This window comes from Pleurodeles waltl, chromosome 5, assembly GCF_031143425.1.
Source record: "Pleurodeles waltl isolate 20211129_DDA chromosome 5, aPleWal1.hap1.20221129, whole genome shotgun sequence".
NCBI classification, from domain to species: domain Eukaryota; kingdom Metazoa; phylum Chordata; class Amphibia; order Caudata; family Salamandridae; genus Pleurodeles; species Pleurodeles waltl.
In genome coordinates, this window is record NC_090444.1 from 516018960 (window position 1) to 516031181 (window position 12222).

At 46.1% G+C, this 12222-nt stretch overlaps 1 protein-coding gene across 10 annotated transcripts in view; it reads left to right on the plus strand.

Moving 5' to 3' along the window:
• Nucleotides 1–12222, plus strand: part of NHSL1 (NHS like 1) — a 409363-nt gene that overhangs the window by 360774 nt on the left and 36367 nt on the right. For all 10 annotated transcript variants that reach the window (XM_069234321.1, XM_069234322.1, XM_069234320.1 and 7 more), the window contains one exon: nt 11519–11637. In XM_069234321.1, coding sequence (XP_069090422.1) covers nt 11519–11637 — 119 coding nt within the window. The remainder of the gene's footprint in view (nt 1–11518; nt 11638–12222) is intronic.

A 12222-nucleotide genomic window follows, 5' to 3' on the forward strand; every position in this document is an offset into this window, starting at 1 on the left:
TACTCTGGCCTCAGCAATAATTGGGCTAAATACACCATTATACCGCTCACAACCACCACAAGACAATGCATGTTGGAATACCCACTGGAGGGAAGAGCCTGTTAAGTCCTTTGGCATCTGGATACACCGAGATCCGGATGTAGATATCCGATAAAATTACAGTGTGGCCATCACTAAACTAGAAGCCCAGTCATATGCAATGAAATGGGTCTCGTAGTTGCTCGAATTAGAGCTATTGGCGTTGTAAATTCCTAACTCAACATTATTTTGCCACATAAATAAAAAATGAAAAGGAAAACAGTTGACATGAGCGAGCCGATTCAAAGCGCTGTGGCCGCCATGAGCACGAGCACAAAGGAGAGACACAAAAGGAAAAAGAAGTTCGCTCACAGTCAAAGATATTGGCAACCGTGCAATTATCCATGTAACGGGGTCAATCTGCAAGGCGGTAACAAGACCTTCCCAAGGCGAGACAAACATAAAGCATTTACCAATGATTACAAAGGATTTTTTTATGGCAAGCCCTTGAAGGAGTGAATTGATGGATGTGAGGTGGGTGTGGTTAAAAGCCTACAAAACTTACAACAGCTCTGAGCGCTTGTGCTGTACATACCATGCAGGGGTGGGGCCAATATATCTTAGTATTCTCAATAAAATTTGCTTGGGATGGCCATCTGTGGTTGTCGCCTTCCCACTAGGCAGTTTTTGTATTGTTTCCTTGATCTCCTTTATAGTGGTAGGTTGTATTTAGAATTCCCTCTGTCCTGGCGAAAGCCATGCTAGTGCTATATCCCCAAGGTGTGTTGCGATCTCAGCTTCAGTCGTGGACCCTTGGGCTTCATTACGACTTGTGTAAAAGTCCACAAAGCACCAAAGAATATATGGGGTATCATGGATTTTTCTCCCTTCTTGTGGTGTTATGCTCACTACATGGTGCTGTGCCCATGACCCCTTTATTTTTTGTCACCAGACTGCAGCCCAGACGGCCCCCCCTTCCCATACGTCCTAGCAACCCAACGTTGTGAAAGGTGTTGAGTCTCTTGTGTAGCTCTATCATTGTATTCAGTGATCTGTTGCCTAATGGCAGCAAGTGTGGCCGTGTTGTGCTGTGACTCATATTGTCGCTCCAGGTGTTGTAGTGTAACCTCTGTAGCACATACGCAGGATCAAATGGACTTTGAGATCCCCAGCTTGGAGACCAGCAGACGCACCATGTGTGGTCACCTCAAATGCTTCCCATAAGGTTCATGCTCCTTCTACAGATCCTGTGTTTTCTTCAAAGTATTGCGTTATCGCTTTGTGCAGCCCATCTCCAAACACAGGGTTCAGAAGCTATGTGGCTTGAAGTTGCCACTGAAACTGCTGCAGTGTCTGTGTGGGAGTCGCTAGTTCCAGCAGTACTGCGGAGGGTTCAGACAGGGTCCTTGGCAAGTGTTTTATATCAGTCACTCATGTGCATGTGTATTCTGTCCCATACTCAGGAGTAGAACTCGAGGTCATCTTTGTTGAGGCCATAGGTATTGACGATTGGGCTAGCTGTCCCAGCTAGCGTACCCTGGGCAAAGACATATCTGCCCTGATCGTCAATTTCAAAGTGCGTCAATGTGAAGGGAGCCCCTTTCTTGATCAGCAGAACCCCTCTAAAATAGAAGGAGTTGGAGGAGTCTATTCGGGTGCTAGCCCACTTCTCTACTATCATCAACTGTGCAGAGGGCGCCAGATGCGTCTCCTGCAGGAGCGAAACTTGGATGTGGTGCCCATCTAAATAACCGAAGACCTCCTGTAGCTGAGTTGGTGCCTCTCCATTCCCTCACTTCCCCCGGGCTGACAATTGATAATGCCGAGTTGATGAGCGACTAGACACTACATGAATCGGAGGGCCACTGGCGTGGTCCATCCTAGCGATAAGGACGCAGGGTGCTCTATGACGGAATAAATGACGCCTTTCCCAGGCCAACAACAGTCCCACAGGGGCTTCTTATTGTCAGCACGCTGCAGCATCGATGAAGTGTTTCAGCATCCCAGTTCGATAGGGTTTTCGTTCCCGCCTCCCAGCACGCCTGCTCTGCAATAATCTGATATATGTATTTTACAGGGGCTGGCCACCCACGATTCTCAGGCCGCTCCACGCAGAGGTAGTGGCGTGTTCGTGAAGTTTCAGATTAAGCCCTACCGCATGCTCAGTAGGCCCACCGTTGCATTGCAGCACCAGTCCTGCATCATTTTATTGTTAGCGCAGACCCTGTAGCAGAGACCGTGTCCAGGACGAGGACTACATCTCTTTCTGTGCACGCTGCTATTCACCACCAATGGTAGCAGGGTGCCTCCCCGGCTCCACTATCACTTTGCCACCCTCCAGGCTGGCCAAGGGATTGCGTATTTGGAAATGGCAGGCTGTCCGGGGGAAGTATCACTTCATGCCAGCTCCATGATAGGTCAGCCACCTCCGTAGGCCATTGCGCCCACAGCCACCCATGGCTGTCCTCCTCTATGCCTCTTATGTAGGCCGCCAGTCCATGAGTGCGCTCGCCGCACGGATGCTGTGGGAGAACACAGGCGGCCCGGTCCCCAGGTCTCAGGACCACATACCTCCGCTGTCTGTCTGTCTTCGTTGTCCGCCCAAGGGGGGTCTAAGAATCTCAGATGCTGGAGCAGCAGGCCGTACCAGACAAGCGCCGTGCCCCATGCAGCTCGATTCAGCACAAGCTATCCTTCTGACCTCTAAGCTCCGGCAGCCAGTCTCCAGCGCTGCAGGCCTCACCCGCGCTGCCTCCCCAGGTCTCCGACCCGCAGAGCTGTTCACAGCACCATTGCCCAGGTAGCACAGAGGCAGTCTGACCCCCGCCAGGTCACAGTACTCCAAGCCTTCGCCACTGAACTTTTAGGCCTGTCGCAGTTCGTCTCCACCATGTGCACCATAGTAGGCGGCACTGCTCCTCTGGGCCTCATCACCGGCTGTCAGTTAGGTGCAACGCTGTCTTGGCTCCGCTCCATAGTGCTCACTGCCACCAAGTAATCGTCTGCTGCACACCTGGAGGTCAGATGCGAGTCATTTCAGCCGATAAATGAAGAATTAATGCTCCCTGACAGCAGAACAGCACTAATGTGTGGCCATCTTGCCGCTGGCACTCTAACATCCAAACCGCCCCCTCCCCCTTCGAGGCTTCACAACTTACAGGTGTGTTGCTTTCTGACACTACTGTTGGGCTTTGTGTTAGCAGACTAGACACGCCAGTTTAGTTGTTACTGCCATAGATTGTCCCTTGAATTTTAGAATATGCAAGTTCAGAGTACGGTTTTGTCATTAAATGATTCCAAAGAAAAAACTTTTAAAGGAGCTGTGTAGCATGCAAAGTTTAAAGAATTTTTAAAACAATTATCTTGGACAACCTCCTCCATCAAACAATCGGCATGTTATTTCCCAAAAATGTGTCCCTCTTTATTTCCCAAAAATGTGTCTCTCTTTCTAATGATTAAGGATGAATGTAAATGCCAGTATTAAAATAAACATCCAAGGCAACCTGTAGAGTGCAGAAAAAAGAGAGACATCTGTGCTTCTTAAGACATGCCTGTATTAGTTCCCCCAAGTCACTGAATAGTGAGTATATGTGAGAGGCCATTCTGCTCTAGGCATCTTGCTAAGTGAGCCCACTAAAGGAATGTGTCCAATGGGGACCCGTTTCTGCCATCTGTAAAATTGCCCTCCCAGTCTATGCCTTGACCGAGTTCTTGGAGAAAGATTCAAGAAGACCTTATCTTTAGAGATCTTGAAGAAAATGTATTCCACCCTGGCTCCCACCGCCTTCACTTAAATTAAATAACTCTCTTGTAGAATGATTACAAGCTAACATTAATGGTATTCTCACCCCATGCGTTATTTTTTTATAAGAATCCGGCAGCATAAGGAACAAATACTAATTTTAGTCAAACCTGAATGATTTTGTTTGTCCACAGATAATAAGTCTTTTGTCTGAAGTCCCTCATAACAGTTTCCGACAGGATGTGCATGTGGCCTTATCTGGCGCTACATAATTCTGTTAGCAAGCTTGCACTCAAAAAGTATACGATGCAAGAATGACATTTGCAGCGTTTGGAAAAAAACTCTTGCACTTCTTTGCTTTTTTGATTTATGTAAGGTCGCTTGTGCCAGTCATGTTGTACATATTGTATTCTGTGTACACTTGAACAGCTGTGGTTCCACCTTCTTCAGTCAGTAGCTTATGTAGCTCAGAAACATTCAGTCATTGGCTTGAAACAATGTCAGTCACATCTTGGATCATCCAATAGAAGCATTTTAGTTTCACCTTCTCTCTGTTAGCTGTTTGGGTGTGTGCATCCACTTCCATTTACGATGGGCGATTTTAAATCTGAAAAGTACATTTCCTCACCACACTTTCAATACTTCCATGTATTTTACATACGAAACAAGTTTTGCACTGCAGCAGGCATCCTGTTATTGCTTTGTTAGCATTCAAGTGAGAATGTAAAACCCACTTACTTTGCTAATGCTTACTGACTTGCGCGGTCATATCCTCAGAAAATACTCAATAGGCTCTCAGTAAGCTGTACCCACCTTGCACCTTCTTATTATATTTGCTATATGTGCTCTTTTTATGTCGAAGCCTACCAGGCAGTGTAGCTGTGTGGTTTGCTAAAGACATTTTGGGGACGTTCAAAAAGCTTTTCTGGGAATACATTCCACCCATTGCTTACCATTGACTTTGTGGTTTATGGCTCACATTTTCTGACTTTATTTGTTTTAGGCTGTACGGAGTGAGTTTGTCCCTCCCAAGGAGCAAAGCCTTTTTACACTACCTCGCCTTCTATTCTTCCACAAGTGCTTCTTTCTTTAAACAGGCCTGTAAATCACATTTGCTGTGCATTCAAAGACAGATGTTGAATATCAGGCTCTCTCTTCCAGGGGAGCATAATGTTTACTTTTCTTTCTCTAACATCAAAGTGAGAGGATTTGTGTGACAATCTTGTTGGATACTGGGGGTAGGAAAGGGTTTTTTCCTAGCACACAACAACATTTAAATGAACTGTGCAAGTATTTGCAAACTGAAAAGTTTTCTTGGAAAAACTTTGTGCCTGTGCAAATGTAATGGTAATTTCAGTTGAAAATGTGTTACCTGTAGCGGTAGTGTGCTACCACACTAAGCAATACCCCACTCTATTCTATTTTGCACCACTCCATGGCACTGCACTCTACTCTGAACCACTTCACTGTACAGCTCTCTAATCTATTCTGCACCACTCAGCTCTATGCCACTAAACTCTATGCCACTCCACTCTACACCACTCTGTAACACTGCTCTACAACACTCCACTCAACTGTGCTCTATGCCAATGCACTCTACTTTGTACCACTCTACATCCCCTCACTCTATGCCAATCCACTGTATGTCACTCTAATCTATTGTGCACCAATGCACTCAACTCTGAAACAAGCTACTCTATGCCACGGCACTCTAAGCCACTGTACTCCACTGTGAGCCATTCCACTCTGTCACTGCGCTCTGCCATTCTATTCCAAAACACTACATGCTACATCACTCACTCTGCACCACTGCACTTTGCTCTGCTCCACTGTACACTGCGATACTGCTATCTATGCCACTCTCCTTTAGGCCACTGCACTCTTTGCCACTGAGCTCTGCATCACTCCACTCTGCGCCACTGCACTCTGCAGCATTCTGTGCCATTGTACTCTGTTACTACAGTCTGCGCCACTACACTCTAATATGCACCACTCTAATTTACGTCACTGCATTTTGATGCTGTATTGTACACTATTGAATTCTAAGCTGCTCAACTCTATGCCACTGCACTCTACGTCACTGTCCTCTCCAACACTCCATACGAATGTACTACACATCAGTCCCACTCTACTCTGTGCCATGCCACTCTACGCCACTGCGCTCTACTCTGCACTACTTCACTTTACGCCAATACACTTTGCCAATCTACACCACTGCACTCTACGCTACTGAACGTTACTTCACTCAGCACTACTGCATTTCATGCAAATGCACTCTGCAGCACTCCACTCTTTGTCACTGCACTCTATGCCACTATACTGTACTCTGCATCATTCTTTGCTACTCTGCAGCACTCTATGCCACTGCACTCTATGCCACTCTACTCTGCACCACTGTACTGTACACCACTGCACTCTACTATGCAACACTCTAATCTACCCCACTGTATTCTTCAATGCTGCATAGTATGTCATTGAATTCAATGCCACTGCACCCTATGCCACTGCACTCTACGCCTCTATATTCTGCAGCACTATATGCCAATGCACTCCACGCCATTCCACTCTGCTACACTGCAGTCTACACCACACCTCTTTGCGACGCTCCACACTTAGCAGCACTCCATGCCACTCTCCTCTACGCCACTAACTTTTAGCCATGTTGAACAGCAGCCACACTGGTGTGCAACATGGCTAGAACATATTGGTAAAGGCAATAACTTCTTAGGCAAGACCTGTTGGCTTTGCTAAAGCTTGTTTGTATGCAGTGACTTAATCTGCAGCCACTCTCTGACATTGTTGCCAGGGTTTCTTTTCAACTAATTTACTTATTCCAAATGTGCATTTTTTCCTGGCGAATTCTATTATTTTGTCTTATTCCTGTAAAACCACTTTTAGCAATATCCTGATGAGATAACACATGTATCGCTATTGGGGAGGGGGTCCAAAATAATATCTCAGTGCAACTTTATTTCGAGACTTATCATTAAAATTGTCATTTTCACTTATTGTCAGATCTTTAGAGTATACAAATAACCAAAATGACAGAATAAGAAAGTCAGAAATCCCTAGATGGGTAATACCTCATTACCACTCGGGTTTGCGTCACTGATGGCTCCCATAGTCTTCGTGGACTTGAGTTTTCTAGACGGTCATTTAATTCTTATGTATCTGCAGTGTTTTCCCCTCCCATCAAGTTTCATGTTTGCATTGTCTCCCTCTGGATTTCACTAGCTGCACTGCTGGAAATGATGGAGCCAGCATGGAAAGTATAGCTCCTTGTGAAGAACACACATAGATAGCTCGGCGAGGGGTTTGACCTTTCTACGATTAGTAAATATTGAGTTGTTTAGTTTAGGTGTTGCTACTATAAGTGCTTATTTTCAGCTGACACTTGGCAAAGAGCTATGGATGGCCTACTTGGGACTATGTATTGATTTATTCAAGTGCTGGCTGAGACCACTACTGCCTCTCCATCACCAGCATCTCACTGAACTTGTGCAGAGTTCCTCTTTAGCGTGGCCAAGCACAGGACCTCTTGTCTTCCATGTGCCTAGATTCCCCTGCTGAGGTCACCATCAGTGAATTAATGCCTCTCCTCAGAATGATTGGCTAGAAGCTTCATCCCTGGCTCGATGGGCTCCGCCTTCAGAGATAGTATGATACCAGAGGTTTTAGGCTTTCGTTAGACTGGCTCCATGTGACACCATTTCTGACTACGCCAACTCTACGCAAAATGCATCCCTTGGATGCCGGAAGCCTGTGTATGAGCATGCAGTGTTCATTAGGAAATCCAAACTTAAGTGTGACTGTCAGGTTGGTTCTGGAAGTATCTAGAACGCCATCCAACCTGCATCGAGTCGTCGGAGATCGGCAGTTTGAAACGGGTCACTAGAGAACCCTTGCTGAAGACGTTTAGGATTAGGAGTTGCTCTGAGAGGCGCATGTGCTGAGTCTGAGATGGCCAGAGGTTTTATTGACACCTAGAATGAGTCTAAATAGGAACCTTAGAAAGAGCCAAAACATTCCAGGACAGTCCTCCATTCCTATAAGTGGAGAGAGAAACATTTGATTTGAATGAACTGCTCTGAAGTTAGCTCAGCAAAACGATCTGTGCTGCCAGTCAGTTGTGTCATGCTCCACTGACTTCAGTCGAAATCCCCACACACAGGTTTGCTGCCGGCGGCGTCCCTGCTCCGCTGTCCAAAACATTCTGTGTCCGAGCCCAAGAACTAGCGTTTTGCTCCCAGAGGAGAAAACACCGCCGAGTGCCCGTGGAAGCATTTGCCACGTGGTGTGGGCTTTGCAGTCCTTTGTTTCTGTGCTGCAGCCAGGGACGCCTCCTAACATAAATACCTACACCTCTCGTCAGAAAGAATCTACCTCACTGAAGAGCATTTAGAGTTTATGAAATGTCGGCCTAACATTTCCAGTTTTTTTATCTCCTGTTTGCCACCCCAAAAACTTGTTAGGCCACAAATCATCTTACATCGCCTGCAGTCGTTAGTCCGGAGACTCCGTTGTACAATTTGTGGGCTTTGGTTTTCCACAGAAAAGGTTGAGGAATTCATTTCTACTTTTAGTGTATTTTGGGGCTTTGGAAATTGCCCTGTAGGTAGTTCTGGTTTCGTTTGGAGGTTGGCCTTTGAAGATTGCACTATGGGTAAAATGTTCTAATGCATATTCTGCAAGAACGGTAACTCGGACCAAGTTTATTACACACAGGCCAGTAGATGCATCATTTACCTTGGCCAGGAGGGTGGCCTGGGGCCTACCCCAGCCTCCTGCAGCATGTGTCAGATGTTTCCAAATGAATGTAAGGAGAGCCTTGCCCGGTCTATCCACGGTTGGGTCAGTACTTTCACCACTGTGCTGGAGTCTAATAATGCGACGCACCTACGTGTTTTTGAAGTAGGTTATGAAGCAAAACAGCCCAAATGTAGTGTTTAATGTTTGTCAGTACTGAGCGAACCACCCAAGGTGTATCAAAGTCCTTCACCTTATTGATGATGGTCAGTCAGGTTCCCTGGTTTAATAGTTTGTTTTGGGTGGATCATTTAGGCTGCGACACACCTCAGCCATTCACCACTTCCTCATTATGAACTGGGCTGGAATCCTCATATTTGGCTCAGCAAAAAAACACTTCACGCGTTCAACTGTGCCAACCTGGCAAAGGTTGTGCTCTCTATTATGATCAGAAGACCTCTGAAGTGCTCATTACAACTGTTCACTATGATGTATGCACCCTGAAGATCAGTGGCCATTTTCACTTTGCCAAACCTCATTTGTTATGGTCCGCACGGTGGTGCTGCATGTGGTGGTAAGGAGGTCGGCCGCAAAATGAGCATTGCTCATACGTCTGCATAATCTTTCATTTAGGGATCCATCTTCACTTTCTTTACCCTCTGCGTAGGGCAAGAATTGATGTTCTATTTTTCTTGGACCTGTTTAAAAGTAAAGTAATCAGGTTTTCCAGGGTTAATGTGGTAGGGAAGAAGTAGCTCCCTCGCCGTATCCTCTACAGTGCCTGCTGTCTGTTTCTCCCGAAGTCCAGGAGCAGGCCTCCTGCAGACTATCCACCTCAGATCTGAAACCGGTGGGCAAAACCAACCAAGCATGCAAGCGCGCCGCAGCTCCTTCCTGCTATGAGAGGGCTCGCGATGACTGACATCACTCTTCACTGAAGCAGCATGCATGCACTTGCCTGCCCTTACCTTTGCTGGAGTACAGAGAGGCTCATACTTTCTGTCCATTTGCCTTCTAGCGATTTATGGAGTGAAAAAGATGCCAATTACTTCTGTGGAGAGACATGCAAGAGTAAAGGTGGCTTTCAAAATGATTAGAGCACTCCCCAGAACTTTTTCTCTTCTTTACTTTGTGTGGGTATGAAAGAACAGCTGGCAGTTTGTTCTGTGCTTTGATCTTGAAGTCAAATACTCGATTAAGTAAAGCACAACAACATAGAAAGAGATGGCTGTTAACATAGGATTTTCTCCCGTTGTGTGCTTCGGGGAGGGACACTAGCTGAGCCTCTGTATGAAAACATTAGATGAAAGGTGGGCGAGCAGAAAGATGTTCAGTGAAAGCCGAGGGAACAGTAACAAGGCTGGAAGCATGAACATCAAAGCCTCCTAGGCAGAATTCGTTCGGTGTTTTGTCTTCCTGTTTTATAGCAGGTCTCTGTCTCCCTAATCCTTCCGTTGTTTGAAGATACGGGGTAAGGTTTTTTTCTCCTACTTGCCTGAAGTTATCTGGCACCCTGTCTCAGAATTCCTAGACACCAGCCCCATGCCCTTCCCATTGTGCCCTCTGGGTGTGCCCCGCGGCGATGCATGCTTCCCTGACGTAGATAAGATGTCGAACTCCGACAGCTTGTTGAGCTATTTGGTACAGGATCTTCTTGAGCCTGTCATGCCTGCTATACCAGACTGCTATGAAGAATGTGGCACTTCACAGTGAACCCCCCAATCTGGCATCTTATCTTAAAGTTCATAAGTAGATACCAACATGTCTTTCCATGTTTTTAGTTATGTTTTATGCTGTGCAGTGAACACACCAGGAGCTGAAATGTTAGGTCTAGCGCCTAGAGTTTGATCCTTCTATAAAAGGTTGAAGTTAGAAAAGAAAATGTAGCAGACAATGAGAAAAAACTGGGCATCACTTGAAACGGTAACCAGCAGGGCAGTGATACAGAATCTAGCCACTCGTCAGAGCGAGCTCAGGGAATAAGTTGCTCTGGTAACCCAGTTTCAGGCTTCTGTTGAAGAGGATGCCTAACAAGCTCTCTGCCCGAGGAGCTGCCCCGGTATGCTGAAGTGAGGCCTAATACTTGTCTGCCCATGACAAGTACTTTTTTAGGTATAACAGCAAAAACGCATGCTTTCACTACTATATATATATATATATATATATATATATATATATATATATATATATATATAAAATAATTATAATTAAGCCAGCCCCCTTCATCCATTGGTGTGTTCTCAGATTTTCCTTCCACTACAGGGCAGTTGATCTGCCAACTTAAGCCTTTGGCTCACTTCACTGTGACCGGCGGCTTTGTGCTCTTTCACAAGTAGCACATCTGCGTACAAAGTAGCTCCCTTGACTGCTGAGAAATACTATGGCGAGGTGCGCCTTTTTGAGACCAAATTATGTTTTTATATATTTTAGAGGGCCTACAAGCTCAAACATTTACAAAAAAACATGACTAAACATAAACATGCATTGACCAAGCTAAAAGGCTGGCAGGCAGTGCCAAACCTATTGGCTTTGCCAGTGTTTGTTTGATCATTCTGGTGGATGTGTGGCGTAGAACTCTGAAGCACCAGAAAACCACCAATCCCACGCTGTCATTGGGATGCTATGCAATTGCACTGTAGCAAGGGACTGGAGTTTGAGAACAAGGGCTTAGTGACTGGAGGTGTGGGGGGCTCAATCCTAGCCTTTAACAGATGTCACCAAAATCACAAGGGCTCAAAACGCATGCAAGCAGCCTGCTACTCTTCCTCGTGCCCAGTGCTTTGCCATGTTCGATTACCCCTAAATCTGCAGCCATCGTGGTGTCGCCCTGTATGTCTACAGATTTGTTTATAAACCTGAAAAACCATTTTACTGAAGCATCCGTTGTGTGTACTTCCGCTGCTCAGCCTGTGCATTGGCATGGATGTGCATAAGATGTATCTGTACATGCTGCTTCCTAGAGGACTTGCATGCTGCTCATTTAAACCTCTACCTGTCTTCCCACCCTTGCAGAGTGCGACAAGCTGCGGCGTGACGGCTATCGCAGCTCGCAGTACTACTCCCAGGGACCTACCTTCTCCAGCTCTGGGAGCCCAAGACGTATTGAAGATGAAGAAGAGGAGGAACGCAAGGTAAGAGATTGCCACTGTGTCTGATGGGAAATACAGGGCCTGCCGAAGAGCGCTCTTTCTCGTGCGCAGATGTAGGACCCCCTTCTCTGTACCCTTTGTAAGAGGGACAGCAACATGAGTATATAGATTCTGACTATATGGGATTTGTTTGCGTTTTCTGTTGCCAATGGTAATATTTCTTGTGCTGTGAAGGATTCGTTTTATCTAGGCAGTGCTGTACATTTGAACTCGGACCTTCTCAACACATTGCACAGAATCCAGGCCGTTTGAGGGTGTAAGGAACATACATGGGTTCACTGCAATTCTAGAAGATGCAGATAGGGGGAACCAAGCCCGACCAACCACCAGAAACAGCATAGGTAGCAATTACACAGCTTACCCTAGTTAGCGTCAAGATCCTGGTTCTTTTGACTTTTGCCTGCCTGCTTCTAGTAGGGTGGATGACTTGCCACTCTTGGTCAGGCACGCCAATTCTAATGTGGCTCTTTAAAAATATGGATGTCCAATCCAGGCATGTGTGGTTACAGGTTATAGCTCCAAGAAGCCAGAGGGAACTTCAGCCAGAAGTAGAAATGCTTCACCTAT